This window comes from Eublepharis macularius, chromosome 8, assembly GCF_028583425.1.
Source record: "Eublepharis macularius isolate TG4126 chromosome 8, MPM_Emac_v1.0, whole genome shotgun sequence".
Classification (NCBI taxonomy): Eukaryota; Metazoa; Chordata; class Lepidosauria; order Squamata; family Eublepharidae; genus Eublepharis; species Eublepharis macularius.
Genome location: NC_072797.1, coordinates 141,939,369 through 141,961,800, shown reverse-complemented (window position 1 = coordinate 141,961,800; position 22,432 = coordinate 141,939,369). Strand labels below are relative to the sequence as shown.

Here is a 22,432-nt window from a genome sequence, read left to right as displayed (position 1 = left end):
ACTCCTTACCTGTAAATAATCAATGCGTCCTAATGCGCCCAGGAACAAGGTATCCCCAGGTTTAAGCAGAAATGTCCTTGGAACAATGGCACACGTTGGCAAAACAAGCTTGACTTCTTTCTCCTTTAGGAAGTTTAAAACCTAAACACAAAACAGAAGCTATTTTGTAGATGGTGCAAGGCAAATATTTTCTAGAAGAAAGGGATGTTTAGGATCTTGCACATGTGTATGAAAACACAAAGTACAAAATTATTTGAAATGTACTTAAGAGGGGAAAGATGTGGTTAAAAATAACACTTATTAAGCTGCTGATGGCAAGACAACACTTGCCAGGTAGCTGCAGGCTTATGCCAGGCTGGGAAATGGTTTTTACCTGTATTTGCTGACTGCGAACTGCAAATTTCTTAGCACACTCAAGGACGCTTTGCATGTCTGTTTCCTGTATTACAGCATTCCAATAAATGAGAGCAAGCTGGTTCTGAACGGGTGGGGGTTGCTTTCAGATTGTGGGGTGGCACGAGCGCCTGCTCTTCGAAAGGAAGATTCCCTGCAGCAAGCCCAAATTCTGCAACATTTTCCGAGTGGCTCCTTCAACATCAACTGCATTTGGGCACCAACTTCCTAAGAAAAGCTTGGCGGGATACCTGAGCCACCCAACCACCTGGATCTGGGAGACTGGTCAGACAGGCACAAGGCCGCACACTGAACTTCCGGGCTGAATGAGGATCTGTTGGGCGGGTTTGGCTCTGAGAGGGGGAAAGCTGAAGAAAGCCCCAGCTGCCTGCCTCTGCCCACGCAGCTTATTTTGACTGCTCCCCATCGTCGGCGATGCTGCATGACTAACAGCATTCTTTCGGTCCTACGGCACCAGCTAGAGCAGCCAAAGAGGTCAAGTCCCAATTCTTAAGAGCACAAGAAAAGCCCGACTGGAGCGGGTGGGTGGCCCCTCTAGTCCAGCACCCTGTTTCACACAGTGGCCAACCAATTGCCCCGGAGAGCAAGTAAACAGGGCGGGCAGGTCAAGGGCTTCCCTAGCACTGAATTTCAGGGTTTTGCTGCCTCTGAACGTTGAGGTTTTATTTACTCCCCGTGGCTGGTAGCCACTGATGGACCTCTTCTCCATCCCCTTTTCAAGCTATCTATGCTTGTGGCCATCACCACCTCCACTGGTAGGGAATTGCTCATATGATGGGGACCCAAAGCGGATCATGTTGTTCTCCTCTCTTCCATTTTATTACCCATTCAAAGATAACCCTCCTTGGTAGGTCCTGCTGATGTCAAGGGTGAAGATGGTGCAGTGCCAGCATGAACCTGCTTTGATTTGCACAGGGTCCCGTGTCAGCAGAGCAGCAGGATTAAACTGGGCTCCTAAACACACACAGAGCAGTTCGGCCCCCTTCCCAGACCCCCGAGTCTGAATTATTGCCTAGAATCTTATGGAACGACTATTCTATACAAAAAACTCAACAACTACCCAAGGCGAGTTTCACTCGTGAGCTTAGATCTTCTATAATTGGCACAACTGATCCTGCATCAATAATGGTAGCCTATAATAATTTAATATCTTATATGTCCAAGTCACTGTGCATAAAGCCCAATAGCGTAAGTAAGAGAAGTAGCAATCCTACAGATTCTTGGTTCAATAGGGAATGTAGAGCTTTGAAAGCTCAGCTACGCAAGGTATAGAGCTGACAAGCTCTTCCCCTAGAATATTTCAAACTTAAGGCCCAGATGCGGGACTGTATTAAAAGAAAGAGGAATGATTATATTATTGAACAATGGGAGCAACTATATCGAGCTACGACCCTGAATGACTCGAAAAGATTTTGGGCCATAGACTCAGGTGCATTTCGTGCCAAGGATCCCTCCACATCCGTCATCTCTTCTCACGAATGGTTTCAATACTTTCTATCCCTGTTCCATCAGGATCAGGTTTCCCCAGCTGGCCCTCCTAATTTTCTCTCGGAACACGTTCCAGAATGGCCCCCTGTGACCACTGATGAAATAAAGGAATTGACTGGTCTACTGAAATCAGGGAAGGCATCCGGTCCTGATATAATTCTCCCCGAAATCTTAAAGTCAGATGCGGACTGGTGGGCGGCCCCTCTTGCTCCTCTGTTTGCAACGTTAGATAGGACCGGCATCATCCCTAAGGCTTGGCTGAATGCAATGGTGGTTCCAATCTATAAAAAAGGTGACCAATCAACACCTTCTAACTATGGGCCAATCAGTCTTCTCTCCATAATGGGCAAGTTAGATTCTAAGCACTTATTATCTAAGTTCATCTCCTGGATGTCGCAGCAGAGAATTTTGGGTCTGGAACAGCTGGGTTTTCGTAAAGGGAAGTAAACGCTGGATCACTGTACTGCTCTCTCTCATCTGATTAACAAATATGTTAAAAGGAGTAACTAGGAAAGTGGCTGCTTTCCTAGTTCTCAAAGGAGCATTAGATTCAATTGATAGGGAACTCTTATGGGCCAAATTACACCATTTAAATATAGACAGGTTACTTATTTATTATTATTTATTTATTTAATTCGATTTATACCCCACCCTCCCCACAGATGGGCTCAGGGTGGCTAACAACATTAAAAAATACATTAAAATCACAAAAACATAAAATCAATAATAATTTTTTTAAAAATCATTAAAACAGTCCAAGAGCAGGCTATTTAAACAAATATTGGGAGTCCGTATACGGGCATAACAGATGGCCGAGGGCAGCCCCAGAAGAAGTGGTGGTCTTAGATGGAAGAAGGAGGACACCCACTGGCACTCAGCCGAAGGCCCAGTGGAACATCTCCGTTTTACAGGCCCTGCGAAACTGTAACAGGTCCCACAGGGCCCGGATCTCCAGCGGGAGGGCGTTCCACCAGGCCGGGGCCAGGGCAGAAAAAGCCCTGGCCCTGGTTGAGGCCAGACGGATGTCCTTCAGGCCATGGACCACCAGGAGTTGCTTGTCTGCAGAGCGCAACACCCTGCAGGGGACGTAATGGAAGAGGCGGTCCCGCAGGTATGCAGGTCCCAGTCCGTGAAGGGCTTTAAACACCAAGATTAACACCTTGAACCAGATCTGGAACTCCACTGGGAGCCAGTGCAGCTGGCACAGCACAGGATGAATGTGCGCTCACATTGGCATTCCGGTAAGGACACGTGCCGCTGCATTCTGGACCAACTGTAACTTCCGGGTCAGGCCCAAGGGCAGCCCAGCGTAGAGTGAGTTGCAGTAGTCTAGCCTGGAGGTGACTGTTGCATGGATTACTGTTGCCAGGTCCCGGGGCGAAAGATAGGGCTCCAGTTGCCTGGCCTGTTGAAGATGAAAAAAGGAAGACCTGGCAACGGTCGTGACCTGGGCCTCCACTGTAAGTGTGGCATCCAAGGTCACACCCAGGCTCCTCACCATCGGCGAAGGTTTCAACTGTACCCTGTCGAGGGCTGGGAGCCGGGCCCTGAGCTCGATCTCCCCACGACCCAGACACAGAACCTCCGTCTTCAGGGGATTCAATTTCAGGCGACTCTGATGTAACCATATCGTCACAGCCTCAAGACCCTTGGCCAAGGAATCCAGAGAGAGATCAGACTGGCCATCCATCAGCAGATAGAGCTGATTGTCATCCGCATACTGGTGACAACCCAGCCCAAAGCTGCAGGCTAACCGGGCGAGGGGGCGCATATAGATGTTAAATAGCATTGGGGAAAGAATCGCCCCAAGGGACGCCGCGTACCAAAGAATGGCGAGCGGACATCTGTTCCCCAAGTGCCACCCTCTGTCCCCGATTGCAAAGGAAGGAGTTCAGCCATTGCAGGGCTGTTCTACGAATCCCCACATCGGTAAGGCGGTGGGTCAGAAGATTATGATCGACCGTGTTGAATGCTGCTGTAAGGTCTAAAAGTATCAGCAGTGCCGACCTGCCCCGGTCCCGGTGTCGCCGCAGATCGTCTGTGAGGGTGACCAGAGCCGTCTCTGTACCATGGCCAGGCCTGAAGCCGGACTGGAATGGATCCAGGATAGAGGCATCATCTGGGTATACCTGCAGCTGTTCTGCTACCGCCCTCTCAGTTATCTTACCCAGGAATGGAAGATTCGAAACGGGGCAGTAATTGGCTGGATCAACAGGATCCATTGATGGTTTCTTTAATAAGGGCTGCACCACTGCCTCCTTCAGTGAGTCTGGAAAAAACCCAGAACTCAAAGATTAATGATGTCAGCTAATGGTGCCCGAATCCCATCACCACCAGTTTTCACCAGCCATGATGGGCATGGGTCCAGTGGGTATGTGGTAGGTTTCACAGCATGCAGGACCCTGTCTACCTCCTCCTGGAAGAGTGGCCTGAATTGATCTAATATCAACCCTGAGGATGACCAAGGGGCCTCCAGTACACATACTGCATCAACTGTGGTGGACAGATTCCGGCAGTGACAAGATCTTACCCGCAAAATAGCCTCCCAAAGCATCACAGCTTATTACCGAATTTACATTTTTATTTGTCCCATGTGTGAGGGGCGTTAAAGACCGAATCACTCTGGAAAGTTGTGCTGGGCGAGAACTAGCGGACGCAATGGAAGCTACATAGTAGTCTCTCTTTGCAGCTTTCACTGCCATCTCATCGGCCTTCATAAATGTCCTATAAGATGTTCTTGTCGCTTCATCACGGAGTCGCCGCCACACTCGCTCACCTTATCAAAAAGCTGTATACAGCCACCACTTGCCAAATTAAATGCCCATTGGCAGGCGAACTAACGCCCCAAATTCCATCCACTAAAGGCATAAAGCAGGCCTGTATATTAGCTCCTTTTCTGTTCAACTTGTTTCTCAATGATCTCGCCCCCCTATCTAGCAGAAGTTGATTGCCATTATCCTGAATTGAGTGCTTTACACGTGGCCTTGTTACTTTATGCCGATGATACTGTATTACTTTCCTGCTCCAGAGTAGGCTTAAAACGATCACTGAATAGATGCCTCACATTTTTTCTCAACTGATTTTGAATAATAAGAAATCAAAAATAATCGTTTTCTCCAAATCCAGGAAATTGTCCAAATGGGTAATTGGAGAGAAAGAAATAGAACAGGTTAACCACTTTCGGTATCTGGGGCTGCATTTCCGATATAATGCATCATGGTTTAACCATTGCAAATCAGCAACAAATATAGCCGACATCAGCACATCTGCTATATCCCGTTTTTTTTATAATGGAGGAAACCAATTTGTAGCAGCTGCGCTGAAAGTTTTTAAGGCCAAAGTGATTCCCCAACTATTATATGGCATCCCAGCATGGATAAGTGTATTTGATGGTGCTACGGAACGGCTGCAGGCCAGTTTCCTGCGGAAAATTATGGGCATGCCCCGTTGTGCACCTTATGCAGCCCTGTGTCTAGAAAATGGTCCAAATCTTGTGGAAACAAGACCTTGGCTTAGGACAGTAAAATACTGGCTATGCTTGCATTATATTGCAGAGGCAGGGAGTTTTATACAACATATGCTCTCAGAGTCCAACATGTCTAATTGGCTAGCCTACATTGAAAAGAAAATAACTACCATAGGCATATCCATTGAATCGTTATACCCACTTTCCTTTCCAGAGGCATACAGGGTAATTAAACATAGAATACTGGATATCGAATACCAGGAGTTATCTAGCCAAGCCAATAGAACCTGTTCCCCTCTCAGCTTTGAGATCCCCTTTAAGACTGGTGGCATGGCTTCCTATTTTTCTTCCCTACAGGCACCACATCCTCGCAGAGCCTTCTCCCTTGCAAGATTCAATGCGATGCCTTCGTCAGTCTTATTTGGCAGATCTAACAAGATCCCGTACATAGACAGAGTTTGTCACTGTGATCACGATAGTATTGAGACAGTTTGGCACGTCCTGCTTTATTGCCAACTATATGCAGACTTGTGTCTTAAATATTTAGAAGCAGAATTAGTTAGTATAAGGGGGTTCCTGGATTCTCTAAAGGTCTTTCACCTTCTGAATGACACCCTGCCTAAAACCACTGAGAATGTAGCCATGTTTCTCTATATGGCTATAAAATTCCGTCAGGAGCGGTTCCAGAAGTAACTTTGTTTTTCTGTTTCTTGTATTGTGAATATTGTGCCAACTGATGCCAATAACGGTTAACTGAACTGAACTGAACTGAACTGAACACAACATTGGTGCAACATCACTCTGGCAAAAGAGGTGGCGTAAGTCAAAATACTCCAAGTGAACTCAGTATCAGACATGAATACTAAAATCCTACAGTCACTCCATTGGCTACCTATCAGCTGCCGCGCTCAGTTCGAGGTAGTGGTTATTTCATACAAAGCTCTTCATGGCCTTGGACCAGCATACCTATAGGACCGCCTCCCTCCCTCCCTATGTCCCTCCGTGGCAGCTTCGCTCATCTGAAAAGGGCCTCTTGCAGGTGCCACCCTGCACATGGGTGAAATCGACAGCAGCCCGCCCACGGGCTTTCTCTGTGGTGGCCCCTGCCCTGTGGAACGGCCTGCCTGAGGAGGTCAGGAGAGCCCCCACTCTCCTGGCTTTCTGCAAACGATGCAAAACCAAATTATTCAAAAACCCTTTTTACTCAGACAGGAGGGCTGTATTGTAGGGAGGGGGTCTCAGATGCTTCGCTAATGAGTTAGGGACCATAGACTTCACCACTAAGTTGCCTTGCATATTATTTGTTGCTCTGAATATGTACTCCTATGCTTCATGTGCTTCATGTTGTCTAATGTCAGTCCTAGAACTGATTATGTTCTGTTTCAGCAATTTTTCTACTCTGCATTGGATCCTTGCTAATGCTATGTCTTTGTAAAAACCTATAAACTTGTTTATGGAAATGTCCTTGACACTGTATGGAAATGTCCTTGATACTGATTGTACTAATCTCACACTATGTAATCCAACTTGAGTCTCAGTGAGAAAGGCGGACTATAAACAACATAAAAATAAATAAATAAAAAATAAATAAAGGCAGCCACCACATTCTTTCTGAATACCAGTTCTGGGAGGATGAGGGGAGTCAGGGGTGCAACAGCAGGGGAAGCCTTTAGCCTCCACGCTGTGCCTGTGGATATCCAGGGGTATCTAAGATGGACAGTGTATGACACAGGATGCTGGACTAGACAGACCACTGGTCTGGTCCAGCACAGTTGCCAGTTTGGTGTAGTGGTTCAAAGTGTGGGACTCTCATCTGGAGAACCGGGTTTGATTCCCCACTCCTCTGCTTGAAGCCAGCTGGGTGACCTTGAGCTAAGTCACAGCTTCTCGGAGCTCTCTCAGCCTCACTCACCTCAGAGGATGTTTTGTTGTGGGAATAATAACATACTTGTAAATCACTCTGAGTGGGCGTTAAGTTGTCCTGAAGAATGGTATATAAATCGAATGTTGTTATTATTATTAGAATTATCCAAAACACAATCAACAATAAGCAGAGGTCACATGTTATTATTGATTGGCCTTGCTAAGCTGATACAAGTTTCTGCCGGAGACCTAAGTATCAACCAGATATCGGTGTAATATGTACGCTGTTCCAAGTAGCGCCATCTTTTGCAGTTCTACAGGTGTTATGTCAGAAAGCTGCAATTTCCCCATATGAATTGCAAAGTTTTTCGAGATGGTTCCAAGTGACCCAATAACAATGGGGACTACTGTTGCATTCTTCTTCCATAGTCGGGTGGTTTCTATTGATATTTAATCATTTTTTCTTGTTCTTTTTTTCTGACTCTGGCATTCCCAGGAATTGCAATGTCGATTATCCAGACTTTTCAATTTTCCATGACTGTTATGTCTGGTGTATTATGTTCAAGGTGCCAATCAGTTTGAATTCTGAAATCCCACAAGATCTTGACTTGTTCATTTTCTAGCACCTTTTCCACCTGATGTTCCCGTGAATTCTTTGATACTGGCAAGTTATACTTTTTACACAATGACCAATAAATCAGCTTTGCGACTCTGTCATGTCTAGCTTTGTCGTCCGTCTGTGCAATTTATTGTTGTTGTTGTTGTTGTCTCCAGCCAGAAAGAGTTAATTCTGAAAGGATGAGCATTCGGACGTGTAACTGAGCAGGACGCCCTTGTCCTTAATCATAAGCAGGTCAAGTTATTGGAAAAAACTAAGTCATCAAGAACTCCATTCTCTACCAATCCATTCAGCTGCTGCCCCTTTTGGAAGGCTTCCAACAAAAGGACTCCACGTAATCAGTAGCTACTCCCTGCAAAGTAATTCAGAGCTTACAATTCGCTTCACAAGGAGCCTTAAGCGACAATCACTTAGTCATTACTAGACCCAGCTGAGAGCTGTGGGAAATTCTATGGGAATTTAAAAAATAATAAGTTGTCCTGCTTTGAACTAAGCAGATGTGCTTTGTGCTAACAAGCTGTTCATTAACCAGTCTTAATTAAAAATTTCACTTGGTCATTTCAGACTCCCCCCTACTTTCTTGTGATCTTTTGGTTTCCAAAGTGACCTGCTCTTCTTAGCATTCTGAGGTTGCTGTGTTCACTCACATATAAAATGTACTTCCAGTTGTCAAGAAAGCATTTACTATCCAGAGCTGCTTCTGCCTCTGGATCACCCTTCACCTACTGGGGCTGAAGAATTGGTTATATGACAAAAGACTTCAATATATAATTTCTATCCTGCTCTAAAGACGTTGGATAAGAACAAGAAGCTAAAAAAAACCCACCAGAAATTGAAAATGGATATATCATGACAAACATGATATAACATGGATAAGTAAACAAATTATAACTAAATAAATAAGTAGATAAGCAAATTGCATACTGTGACATAGAGATGGACACAAACCAAAATACGAACCAAAGTTCATGACGAACCAGGCCAGTTTCTCAGAGCCCATTTCAGACGAACCGTCATGAACTTTAGACTGGTTCGTTGGGTTCATTTTTTTTTGGTTTGTCACTGCAGACAGCCTGGTGCCAATCAATCAGTTTCTTAGGCAACAGGAGATGGACTTCCTGCAGACCTTCTGCTGACCCAGAAGTGACTATTTGCTGACCTGGAGGTGATGTTTTCACGATCCAAATGAACTAGTTCGCAAACCGGGGCAGGTTTGTGAAAGTTAGTGGTTCGTGAAATGCGATGAACCACCAATCGCATGGTTCATTTTCCCCCCGGTTCGTGCCCATCTCTACTGGGAAGACATAGGCACAACTCAAGGTACCTCTCAAATCAAGTTTCCAAGACTGAAGGAATTAATGATCTGGCCCTCAAGAAATCTGTGCTGCCAACTCGGAACTGATACCCCACTGGGCACCAGTCAGAATAGCTACTTGAAATGAAGCCTACAGTATTGTCGAAGGCTTTCACGGCCGGAGAACGATGGCTGTTGTGGGTTTTCCGGGCTGTATTGCCGTGGTCTTGGCATTGTAGTTCCTGACGTTTCGCCAGCAGCTGTGGCTGGCATCTTCAGAGGTGTAGCACCAAAAGACAGAGATCTCTCAGTGTCACAGTGTGGAAAAGATGTAGGTCATTTGTATCTACTCAGGAGGGGTGGGGTTGAGCTGAGTCATCCTGTAAGAGTTTCCCAGGGTGTGGAATGCTAATGGAGGGAGGCTTCACTGTATCCTGAGGAGGTTCTTTTGCATATGGATTGGGGCTTGATGTGCTAATCTTCTCTGCAGGGCTATTGTCGGGGATAGAATGTTTTGTTAGCCTGGTGTTTTTCAGAACTGGAAACCATGCTCTGTTCATTCTTAATGAGCCTAAAGCAGCCCTGACAAGTATTCATCCAGCCTCTTCTTAAGAATGAACAGAGCATGGTTTCCAGTTCTGAAAAACACCAGGCTAACAAAACATTCTATCCCCGACAATAGCCCTGCAGAGAAGATTAGCACATCAAGTACCAATCCATATGCAAAAGAACCTCCTCAGGATACAGTGAAGCCTCCCTCCATTAGCATTCCACACCCTGGGAAACTCTTACAGGATGACTCAGCTCAACCCCACCCCTCCTGAGTAGATACAAATGACCTACATCTTTTCCACACTGTGACACTGAGAGATCTCTGTCTTTTGGTGCTACACCTCTGAAGATGCCAGCCACAGCTGCTGGCGAAACGTCAGGAACTACAATGCCAAGACCACGGCAATACAGCCCGGAAAACCCACAACAGCCATCGAAGCCTACAGTCTTCACATACGGAACTCAGCAGTGTAACCGACAGAAAGCATTATGACAATTTGCCCATATTCTGAAAATGGTATTAGAAGGTATACCACAAGAGGAAAGAATCACAGAGTTGGAAGGGGCCATACAGACCATCTAGTCCAACCCCCTGCCCAATGCAGGATGAGCCTAAAGCAGCCCTGACAAGTATTCATCCAGCCTCTTCTTGAAAACTGCCAGTGAAGGGGAGCTCACCACCTCCCTAGGCAGCTGATTCCACCTTTGAACTACTCTGACCATGAAAAAGTTTTTCCTGATATCCAGCTGGTACTTTTCTGTATGTAATTTAAGCCCATTGCTTCGGGTCCTACCCGCTGCTGCCAACTGGAACAGCTCCTTGCCCTCCTCCAAATGACAGCCTTTCAAATATTTAAAGAGAGTAATCATGTCCCCCCCCCCCAACCTCCTCTTCTCCAAATGAAACAATCTCAAGGCCCTCAGCCTTTCCTCATAGGGCTCAGTCTCCAGACCCCTGATCATCCTCATCGCTCTCTCAATTTTGTCCACATCCTTTATGAAGTGAGGCTTCCAGAACTGCACACAGGTGTGGACTGACCAAGGCAGTACAGAGAGGGACTATGACCTCCTGTGATTTTGCTGCAATGGCCCTTTTGATACAACTCAAGACTGAGTTTGCCTTTTTTGCCACCGCATCACACTGACTGCTCATATTTAGTTTACAGTCCACTCTTACTCCAAGATCTCTTTCGCATACATTACTACCCAGAAGTGTATCCCCCATCCTATATTTGTGCTTCGCATTTCTGTGGCCCAGATGTAATACTGTGCACTTATCTACGTTGAATTGCATCCTGTTCACAACCGCCAACTTCTCCAGAGTATTCAGGTCTTGTTGAATTTTAACTCTATCTTCTTGGGTGTTTGCCACTCCTCCCAATTTAGTATCATCAGCAAATTTAATGAGCAGCCCTTCCACTCCTTCATCCAGATCATTGATAAAAATACTGAAAAGTACCGGCCCTAAAACCGAGCCCTGCGGCACCCCACTGGACACCTCCCTCCCATCTGATGAAGCTCTCCAGGTTCTTTCCAAACATTTTCTTCCCTGGCCTTGAGAGGTGAAGCCCATCATGTGCTAGAAGGCCTTCTCTAAGGAAACTTATCCCGTGGTCCCAGAAACCAAAGCACTCCTGCCGGCACCACCACCTCAGCCAACGATTCACCTCGAGTGTGGTCTGCTCCCTTTGCATCCCTCTTCCTTTGACAGGAAGGATAGAAGAGAATACCACCTGTGCCCCCACTGTCTTCAACTGCCTTCCAAGAGCTCTTTAATTCTTGCAACAGTATTTGCCGCCACGTCATTCATTCCCACGTGAACCAGCACAAACGGGTACCGATTAGTCAGTCTGATCCGTTTTGGCAGTCAGTCTGTAATATTCTGAATTCTGGCTCCCAGCAAGCAACGCATCTCTCGGAGTAGGGGATCTGGCCTGGACACATGACGTTCCATACCCCTGAGCAGAGAGTCTCTGATGACCACCACCTTCCGTTTTCTTTCACTTCCGTGTAGCCCCGTGTAACAGGCAACAGGCAAACTTCGAAGAAAATTCTTATTAACAGATTCCACACAAGGAGTGCCACAGAACAACCATTCATGCCACTTATTATTGGCTGCCTCAGCAAATTTTCCTAGGCAGGCTGCATCAAGCAGGTTCAAGGGCAAGCAACATCCAAACCCAGTTGCCCACGTTGCATTAGTAATTTGAAAATGGGCAAGTGAGCATTTCGTTTCTAGCAGAACACAAAGAGGCGTAAAAATTATTTAGTTTCAACATCTATATCCTGCCTTTCTGCCCAATCAGGGCCTCTGTTTGCCTCCGTTCCGCAGCTCCCAAGTATGCACTTATTCCACCTGAAGAACATCACTAACGGAGCAGCATCAGAGCAAAGCAACTGCCCATCTGTAATATGGTCCTCAGGTAATAAAAAAGCATGATGCTCAGGCGACAGCTGTTGCTTCAGCTGCTAACCTTTGCAGGGTTCCTCTGGGTACAAGGTCTCAGTCTCTCCAACACAATCATACTGGGGATGACATAACAGCAAAGGACTCTTGTTTCTCTTTAGCAGATTCCAATCTGCTGCATATGGACATAACTGAGATAAATAAAATCATACACAGGGCATACTTCCAATGATTCTCTGAAAAATTCATTCTTGCTATTTTAGATTCTTATATACATTGGATTTTCTATTTATGCAGAACCAAAGTTTGATGAGCTAGAAGAGATCTGTGTGTGGACTGACTTGCTATAGTACTGTAATTCCCCATAACAACAGAGAACATTTTTCTACACACCACTGTTCAAATCTGACACATTAAAGGAGCATTTTCACCAATTTTGGAGGAGTTGTGGGGCATTGCATTGAGCCTAAATTGTTTAAACAAGGTGCTGAATTCATGCACTTCCCATTCATGTGCTTCCTATGAAAATAATGTTTGGAACAAAGGAGGTTTTATTCGCAGTTCACTGAATGGGAATCAAATATTGTCTGCTTGTTTCCCACATACTGAACTCCTTAAAAACAGAAAAGGTACTTACACAGCCATCTTTTATAATCCCCGGAGTGTCATAAAACCAGCGGGCATCTTTTACTTCATTGTATGAGAGTTCACCTTTCTTGGTAGTAGTTTCGGATGGAAAGGCAGGTTCTTCCTCTGTACTGAAAGACAATGTTTCAGCATCAAATTCAACTTCACGGTTTTTCTTCAACTTCTGCGGGAGCTGAAATGTTCTTCCAACTCTTCCTACATCAAAAGAGGAGACACACATGCTCCATTACTCACATTTCCTTCAACTGGCAGTTCCCCCCACACCCCTTATGAACATGTATGGCATTCTGGAGACTACAGCTCTACAATTAAGATCTAACATCTGGACTTAATTTTCAGGATGAGTTCTTCCTTCTCTATCTGTCTTCTGCATGGATAGTCTTTTACGTCTGCCTCCTCCTTTAACAGCACTTATCATTTATATTGCACTTTCCAAAGTTCAAAGCACTTCTCTCATGACTGGGTCACAGATGGAAAGGAAGGAGATACAGCTCCAGCTCACTACTCTCTCCCCCAATTTCCCTCCTCCTTAGCCACAACCCCCCCCCCCCCGAGACAGGCACATACCTGCAAAGCCTGCCCTTCCACAGCTGTCATCAGCTTAAGCTGTGTTCTCCTTTTACACCTCACTTATACACACTCCCAGCCTAGAGTTTACCAGCCATACCCAGCAATCAAAGGCCATCACAGTTGGGGGTGGGGGGGACACAACCTTTATTTAGGTACAAATGGCGTGTTTAGAGAATCCAAGAATAAACAAAGTGTGTGGGGGGGGGAGGGAGGGGTACATATACAAACAGTTGGATATTGCAGTTTCCTAGATAAAAAAATCCTAATGCAATCCTAAGTTTACTTTTAACTAACCTTGGTTTACAGTAAGCCAAGTCTCAAAAGTCTGCTTGATGGGAGCTATCACACCCATTTTGGGCACATTCCCTTTTCAAGCTCCATGGGAAATGTACAAGGGATTTCCTTATCCACGAGTTTTAAAACAGACTAGTCAAGATACCACCCTCTCCCCTGGACACTGGACTGCTCCTTTGACGGGTATGCCCACTTCAGGGGAGAATAGTCAATGGTAAGGAATTAGGGTGGGAAAAGCATGTGACACAGCAAAGAAACTACAGGCATGACCCTAAGAGAGAGAGAGAGTGGAAAAATAAGCTCAGCATCTCTGAGAGGCCCCCCCCCGCACCGCCCCCGCTCAGATAGCTCAGGAAAAATAAGCAAATAGGAGAAACTACCTGGGGAATAGGATGGTGTGATCATGACTTCACATATATTACTTTCTTGGAATACAACAATTCTATACAGTTGGTCAGTATCATCTCTGTACGGCACATGGGAATGGAGTGGGAAGCTGGGAGAATATCACGTTCACTCATCTCTCTCTATCCCACACAAGTAATCTAGCATGCTAATGTGGCTGACTTTGCCAGGAGTTTAGCTGGGACATGGGGAACAATCACAACAGACTCTTTTCTCATTGATATAAAAGCGCAGTGACTCGCACGAAGGGCTGGTGTTCAAACTTTTAGGCAGTTTAAAGTGGTTAAGTCACAAACGGTGCCACAGATACAAATGTCTGTCTAGGTTCGGACTGTAATTTAGGGATTTTTACAAGCACCAGAAAACCAAATGGAAACACCGGGCGCTGTACGTATTTTTGATGATACTGATTTTGAATAACCGTGGTATACCACAATAATCACAAGCAGCTATGCATTCACAGGAGCTGCTCTCCACTTCCGATCTCAGGCAGCTTTCAGACATCACATGTAACTGTGGTTAAGAAGAAATGTGCAAAACACCAACATATTGCTGGGCTTGCATGTCTCAGTCCTGTCTCTCTTCCTCCTAGCTTTTCTTGTGCTGGAAACTGCAGCTAAACAAGTTAACTGGAGTTTGTCTCCCCTCTCCCCGCAACTCACCAGGATTCTAAACCTGGACTGAATGTTGGTGGAGGGAAACCTCACTTTGGTTAACCTGCATTCATACGTCACAGCTTGACTCCTGGTGCGAGAAGGGAGCAGCAACTCACACACGCAAGCCTGGCACTTCATCAGGCTGGTGCATATTTTCCCTTAAACCTGTGGCTATGCATGACACTCAAGCGCAACTTTAGAAGGTAACGATGCTGTCTTGTTATAGTGAAGATTAAGTGTGTTTTGGATACTAGAGAACAATAAATAATGAACTCTGAACGAGACTGTGCTTGCAATGTCTCCAGACGACACAGACCTATTAAGTAGCCTTGCTTTTTCAGGGTTTTAAGATGTTTCCTCTCATCTTCATTTAGGTCCTCTTCTGTTTTTGCTGCATCTGTTGCTAGTCTTTCTTCCCTTCTGAATATTCTGAAAGGCGTAGGATTAATAATTGGAAATTTCAGAAGGTTTAAAGTCGTTCCTAGGAAAGTGAACAAAAAAATCCACACACATGAGTATACCTACTGATTCTACAGTAGGTAATCGACACTTTTTTGATTTTTATCCCACTTTTCTTCTAAGAAGTCCACAGTGCCCTAGACGGTTCTCCACTCATACACTGTGTCACAAACATATACAATATACATGTTGGCTGCTGTCTTCTAGTCTATAATACGTCTTTAAAGTAAGCCTTCATGCTAAATTAGTTGTCTGCTACTAAAATCAAGGAACAATCAAAATCAACAGAGCACCTAATTCAACGTACTTTTATTGAATTCAAAGAGGATTACCTTGGGGCAACCCTCAATATTATCAAAGTATTTACCCAATAAATTAAGTGTAGCAAATGACAACAGCCATACGGCTTACTGGACAACTACCTTGTTAACCTACATGCTAATCTTCTCTGTATTGTTCCAATTTTAGTATATGTGCTGCCGAAGCGAAACTGTGATAAGGGACTTAATTGTTTATTAGTCAATGTTTGGTGAATTGTGACGGCCTATGGCTATAGACAATAAACTCTTTTGACTACTTTTGACCTACATAATTTGAGAAATATATTGATCGATACAAACAGCTTTTCCTCTGGAGCGCCAAAAAAAGCTATGCTAGGGACCATGAGACCTGCAAGGACAAAAGCCACACAGCTGTAGTAAGAAAGAACTGAGTAATATTGAAGTAAAAAGCTGGCTGGATCCAACCCACCACCACTAAGGGGTTTTTTGGGGGGGGGCGGGGGGGAAGGTTAGTTCTTTTACAGTCTCAAAACTGGGCCACACTCCTTTGCTGCACAGGTCAGATCTCTCATGCTGGGTATTGGGCTGAAACCACCAGTCAGGAACGACCATTCCCATCCATGCTTATCCAAGTGCTTATCTACGAATCCCGTATATTAAAAACTTGGTTGTTTTTTGGACATAAAAAAACCCACAACCTTGTGGTTTGTATCTGCAACATTTTGGGGGCTGCAAAATGTCTCAAGTGAAAACCAGACCAACAGCCAGTGTTCAAATGTTCCGATTTTTTCCTGTCCCAATGTCTGATCAAACAGACTTTTTGATGTGGGGACTATTTGTTGGATCTTATTCCACGTAATTAAAAAAAAGGAGTTTATATTATTACACCCACAGACTATGGACTACACCTAAAGAACTGTGAGCAGAAGAGAAAAATGTCTGCTACAACAATTCCAGAAACAATTGCACCAGTGCCAGGGGAAGAATTCACACAATGCCGCAACGGATGCCTTCTGAAGCAGGCTGAACGCCCCACTCGGTCGAGTTTTAACTTTTTTCAAGCAGTGCTTGAAACTGAGTGACTTGAATTTTGCTTTTCAAATTGACTGTAATGAATGTTAACATCTTCAAGGTATTTTACTGAGGGTCAACACCCAGTTTATATAAATTATAACTGGATGCGGCGTTCTCAAACGCATCACTCTGCAATTGTTAGCACTGGATTGTTCAAATGCTATTATTAACATGGCTAGCAAGAACCGGTCAGTTCCTCTGTGTGTTTCTGTTTGTTTTAAATGTGTCTTATTATAGTGATACTACCACGATTTTCTATGTACATCAATATATTTAATTCTCAGCATGGGCAGATATTGAGGCTATGGACAGACAAGACAGATCTTTCTACAAAAGTGTGAAAAGCCCTAGGTTGGCAGAAAAATCTGAACTCCAAAAAGAAGATCTGAGAGGGAGTTAAAGTGCTCCAAAATGACAGCGGCATTATATACTTTTATTATAGATAAGGAGTACAGGCATAGTAATGACGCAAGGATAGTGTTATATCGCATGGTTTACTTTATCTTTGGAGCTCAGATCACAAACTCCTGCTTACTTGACCAAATTGTTCTAACGCTTCATACGCAGAAACTCTTATGTCCTTCTCATGAAATGGCAACCTGTGATGTCATGTGTGATAAACATTTTACAGAACAAAGAAATGTTACAAAGAAAGAGAAATGTGTAATAAACGGGATACATCGACATGCAGCTTTAAGAAATGAATCCCTTCAGTGGGCTGTTATATACAGAATTGGGAGGGGGTGACAATAAGGGGCAAGGGTGTTCTGATCTAGACTAAGATTTGTAACCACTTAGCTGTTTCTTGTAATTGACCAGGAGTATTGCTAACCTGCCTTCTGAGACAGACTGCACCTGCAAAAATACCCCCCAACAGGTGTTTGCTATAACAGTTATTTTCCACTTGGTTAACTGATCCAAGAAAACACGTATCTGAACTCAGCCATGAAATGCTATAAAAAACTTCTGCGATTTCTCTGCATGGAGAAAGAGTCTTCTGTCTTGCATGGCGTTACTATGTTAGTCTGATCTCTCTCTCCCAACAGCTGTCTATAATCTAGCAACTGCTCTTAAACAGTGTTTCTATCAGACGTAATCCAAGCACAACACAGAAGCCTGGTTTCTTCCATATGGCCTTCAAGTCTTGGTTGCTATTAGGAAGACGTGAGGAAGGGGGCAGGGCTCTTTTACAGGCTGTTTTAGCCTTAGAGGGAGGACTTATCAGGCCAGGCCTGGCAGCAGCCCTGCAACTTGCATGACTTAGAATCATAGGGTTGGAAGAGACCTCTACGGTCACCTAGTCCAACCCCCTGCACAATGCAGGAAATTCACAACTCCCTCCCCTTCCCCCACATACACCCAGTGACCCCCTGCTCCATGCCCAGAAGATGGCAAAACACTTGTCAGGATCCTTAGCCAAACTGGCCTGGAGAAAATTGCTACCTGACCCGAAGGTGGTGATTGGCATTGCCAGGGGCATGTTAGAAGGGGCCACAAGCACTGATGTAACCCTTCCTGCCCTTCCCCTCATGATCTGCCCAGGTTCACAGAATCAGCATTGCTGTCAGGTGGCCATCTAGCCTCTGCTTTAAAACCTCCAAAGGAGAGCCCACCACCTCCCGAGGAGGCCTGTTCCACTGAGGGACCGCTCTGTCAGGAAGTTCTTCCTAATGTTTAGCTGAAAGCTCTTTTGATTTAATTTCAACCTGTTGGTTCTGGTCCGACCTTCTAGGGCAGCGGAAAACAACTCCGCGCCGTCCTCTATATGACAGCCCTTCAAGTACTTGAAGATGTTATCATATCACCTCTCAGTCATCTCCTCTCCAGGCTAAACATACTGGGCTCCTTCAACCTTCCCTCATAGGACTTGGTCTCCAGACCCCTCACCACCTTTGTTGCCCTCCTCTGGACACATTCCAGCCTGTCTATATACTTCTTAAATTGTGGTGCCCAAAACTGAACACAATACTCCAAATGAGGTCTAAACAGAGCAGACTAAAGTGATACTATTACTTTTTGTGATCTGGACACAATGCTTCTGTTGATGCAGCCCAAAACAGCATTTGCCTTTTTAGCTACCATATCAAACTGCTGACTCATGGTTAGTGTATGGTCTACTAAGACCCTTAGATCCTTTTCACACATACTACTGCCAAGACTCTTCCCCCTCTTATAATTATGCATTTGATTTTTCCTTCCTAAATGCAGAACTTTGCATTTATCCCTTTTGAAATTCATTTTGTTTTAGCCCAGTTTTCCAGCCTGTCAAGATCATCCTGTATCCTGACTCTGTCTTCTACCATATTTGCTACCCCTCCCAATTTAGTATCATCTGCAAATTTAATAAACATTCCTTATATTCCTTCATCCAAATCGTTTATTAAAATATTGAACAGAACAGGCCCCAGGACTGATCCCTGAGGCACTCCACCTGTCACCGTTCTCCAAGAGGATGAGGAACCATCTTTGGGTGTGATCTGTCAACCAGTTATAGATCCACCTAACAGTAAAAGGATCCAAACCACATTTTACCAACTTGTCGACAAGAATATTATGTGAAACCTTTTATCAAAAGCCTTACTGAAACAGAGATAAATGATGTCTACAGCATTCCCCTAATCCAGCAAGGCAGTAACTTTCTTAAAAAAAGAGATCAGGTTAGTCTGACATGACTTGTTCTTGAGAAACCCATGCTGGCTCTTAGTCATCACAGGCATCCTTTCTAAATGCTCAATGACGGACTGATGATTTGTTCTAAAACCTTCCCAGGTACAGACGTCAAGCTGATGGGTGGGTAGTTACCTGGATCCTCCTCTTTCCCCTTCTTGAAGATGGGGACAACATTTATCTGCCTCCAATATACTGGCACATCACCTGTTCTCCAATAATACTCAAAAATGATGGACAGAGGCTCAGAAATTACATCTGCGAGTTCTTTTAGTACCCTTGGGTACAATTCATTTGGCCCTGGGGATTTAGTTTCATTTAAAGAAACTAGGTGTTTACGTACTGCTTATGTACGACTTGCATAGGCCTAGCAGCTTGCTACTGTTCAAAAGCAGTCAACCTCAAAATAGCCACTGTAGTGTAGTGGTTATTAAAATTTAGAAGACTAACATTCTAATTCCCACTGTCCCATGGAAGCTTGCTGGGTGACTCTGGGTGCTGATCACACTCTCACAGCCTAACATACTCTAAAGGGTTGTTGTGTGAATAAAATGGAGAGGAGAATAATGTAAGTTGCTTTGGGTCCCTACTGAAGAGAAGGTTGGGGTACAAATGCAAGAAACGAATAATAAATACAGATGATCGGGTCAGCTAAAAATGAGGTGGATTGCTGGGTGGAAAGGAGGAGAGGCCCTCCACAAATTCTTGCAGGACCCCACTTGTTAAGAGTTGTTTTACTGACCCTTAAACTTGTGTGTACACAAAAGATAATAGGACGTCTGAACTACTATGCCTGTCAAGTATTTAAAAACAAGCATATCAGCAGTGCAACTGATCTAAGAAGCAGCTGCCTTTGGTCAAAATGTTGTCATCACAATTCAGGTATCTGGTTCAGAAAATGTATTTAGACCAGCTCACAAGCCTCAGCCATATTAGAGTTTCTCTTCCAATGTTCTTATGTGGTTTTGATCATAACCTGAACTGGGTTACATCCCCACTTGTCACCTGGGACTCTAAAGTGGCAGCTTTGTGGCTGCTGATGACATTAGGACATGTATGTAAGACAGGCACTCTAGAAACAGTGTTCCAGCATCCCAGTGGCAGAGAGACTGCCATTTCAGCATCCAGGACACCTGGGACAGCTACGTGGGGCTTCCAGCAAGGCTTCTCCTTCGCAACTAGGTTAGGGTGAAGGAGGCATATCCAGAGACAGGAACTCGGGGAGCCAGAAGTAGAGGAGGAGACATTAGGATGCAGCTGCACTTCCCATGTTATTGGGAGTGAGACAGGGCATGAACCTTGAAACTGGACCGGGGGGTGGGGGGGACTGAAAAATGACACCTTAGCTGAACTGTGCCAAGGGGAGATGAGACAGCCCATCACCAACTGCCATCTATATGAACAGGGATCCTTCTCCTTTGTTTGAGAGCCAGCAAATTGTTCCCTGCCTGTCCCTCTCACTTATTACACCTCTGGCTGCCCCAGGCTTGCACCACAGCTGTATCTAGGCTTTTGTGCACAATTTAACGTAGTCTGTACTGTTCATGGCGCCAGTTGAGCACTTTGTATTGTATTGAGCTTTTAAATATTGTTTTTAGATAATTGTTTATGATTTTAATGTATTATGTCTTCTAGTTGTTAGTTGCCCTGAGCCTGTTTGTGGGGAGGGTGGGATATAAATAAATAAATTTCAATAGGGAGCCCCCAAGGAAAATGCATCTGCCTTTCCAGGACTGTTTCTTGCACTTCTGGATAGCACAGCAACACTTCACCTGGGGACATTCAACACCTTTCATACGGTCTTCCCTTTAGCAGCCTCAAAGAATAAACATGTAGCGAGTGAAACGCCTCAATTCCCTCTGACCTGGCCAAGGCGAGATGGTTGCCCTGCTGGTAACATCCGAGGCTCTGGACTTGCAGTAGTCTGAGCAAAGCAGCGTGTTGAAGAGGGTTGACTTCCCAGTGTTGGTCGCTCCTACAAGGTACACATCCCCATTGAATTTCCAAGAGCGCTGCAACTTGGAGATCAGCTCTTCCACCCCATAGCCTGTCTTGGCGCTGATGAGGTGCACATCAACCTCCCGCTGGCCTGGCCCCCCGCTGGACTGATCCAGGCCCACGCGGGCGCACGCTTCCAGCAGGTGCTCCCGGAGGCGCTTCAGGTACCGGGGAGAATCGCCGGGCAGCAGGTCCACCTTGTTTCCCAGGACCAGGACGTGGGCTTGGCTTCCCACCAGCTCGGGCAGCAGCAGCACGTCGGGCAATTCCAGCACGTCGACCATGCAGAGCACCAGGGGCGGGCGGCCGTGGCGGGGAGGGCCCCGCAAGGCCGTGCTGACCACCCGGCGGTACTCCTCGGGCGTCACTTGCACCTGCAGGGCCTGCTGGTGGTGCACCAGGAACCAGCAGCGCTGGCAAACGGCCTCCTCCAGCGCCGCCCGGGCTTCGCCCGCGGGCCCCCCGACCAGGCTCAGGTACTTGGCGCTGGGCAGGTACCCGGGCGAGGCGGGGTCCCGGCAGTGCAGCTCCGCGCCGCAGCCCGAGCAGCTCACCCCGCTCGGCGGCACCGACGGGTCCGGCCTGCCCGCGGCCTCGTGGGCCTTCCTCCGCCGGGGAGCCGGCGCCGGGCGCCGGGGCGGGGCCGCCTCCGCCTCCTGGACGTGCCCCCGCGGCGGCGGGGGCCCCTCGGCGGCCGGCCCCTCCGGGAGGAACTCGGGGAACACGAACGCCTCCTCCTCCGCGGCGGCCAGGAAGGGCGAGGAGCCGCCGAGCGCAGCTCTCCGCGGGGCCGCGCCTGCGCCTCCCGCAGCCCCCGCGGCCCAGCGGCGCCAGACGCCCGGCAGGCCCGCCGCCCAGGCTCGCCTCAGGCCCTGCATGGCTTGACGGGCCGCTTCCGGTGACGGGCCGGGCCGCCCCAGCAACCGCCTCGCCTCGACCCGGAAGCGGAAGAGGGGGCGGGTCCGGTCTGGCGCGTCTCTGCCTGCGGGAATCCCGCGAGGACGCGCTTTCCACACGTGCGCGCGCGCCAGAAGGCGGAGCGGGGCGGGAGGAGGGGGCTGCGGCCCGCCTGCCCGTGACGAGGGCGCGCTTCTCCCCCCCCCCCCCCCGCGGACTCGACGCAGCCCAGGAGCGCGGCTGGTCGGAGGGGCGCGACTCAAGGCCGGCTGGGCTGGGCTGGGGGGCGCCACCCGAGGCCGCCTGCTGAGCTCCGGGCCCCCCCCCCCCCGCCCCGCAGCAAGGCCCCGTTTTCCGCCACCGCCTCGATGCAGAGGCTG

The 22,432-nt window shown here is 46.6% G+C and overlaps 1 protein-coding gene across 2 annotated transcripts in view; it reads right to left on the bottom strand.

The window, feature by feature from the left end:
• Positions 1-22,052, bottom strand: part of NOA1 (nitric oxide associated 1) — a 35,085-nt gene extending 13,033 nt beyond the window's left edge. For both annotated transcript variants that reach the window (XM_054987177.1, XM_054987179.1), the window contains exons 1-4: positions 21,022-22,052; positions 14,993-15,157; positions 12,741-12,946; positions 10-141 (exon numbers count right to left, since the gene is read on the bottom strand). In XM_054987177.1, the coding sequence (XP_054843152.1) occupies positions 10-141; positions 12,741-12,946; positions 14,993-15,157; positions 21,022-22,033 (1,515 nt within the window). In that variant the 5' untranslated portion in view covers positions 22,034-22,052. The remainder of the gene's footprint in view (positions 1-9; positions 142-12,740; positions 12,947-14,992; positions 15,158-21,021) is intronic.
• Between the last annotated feature and the right edge of the window lie 380 nt (positions 22,053-22,432).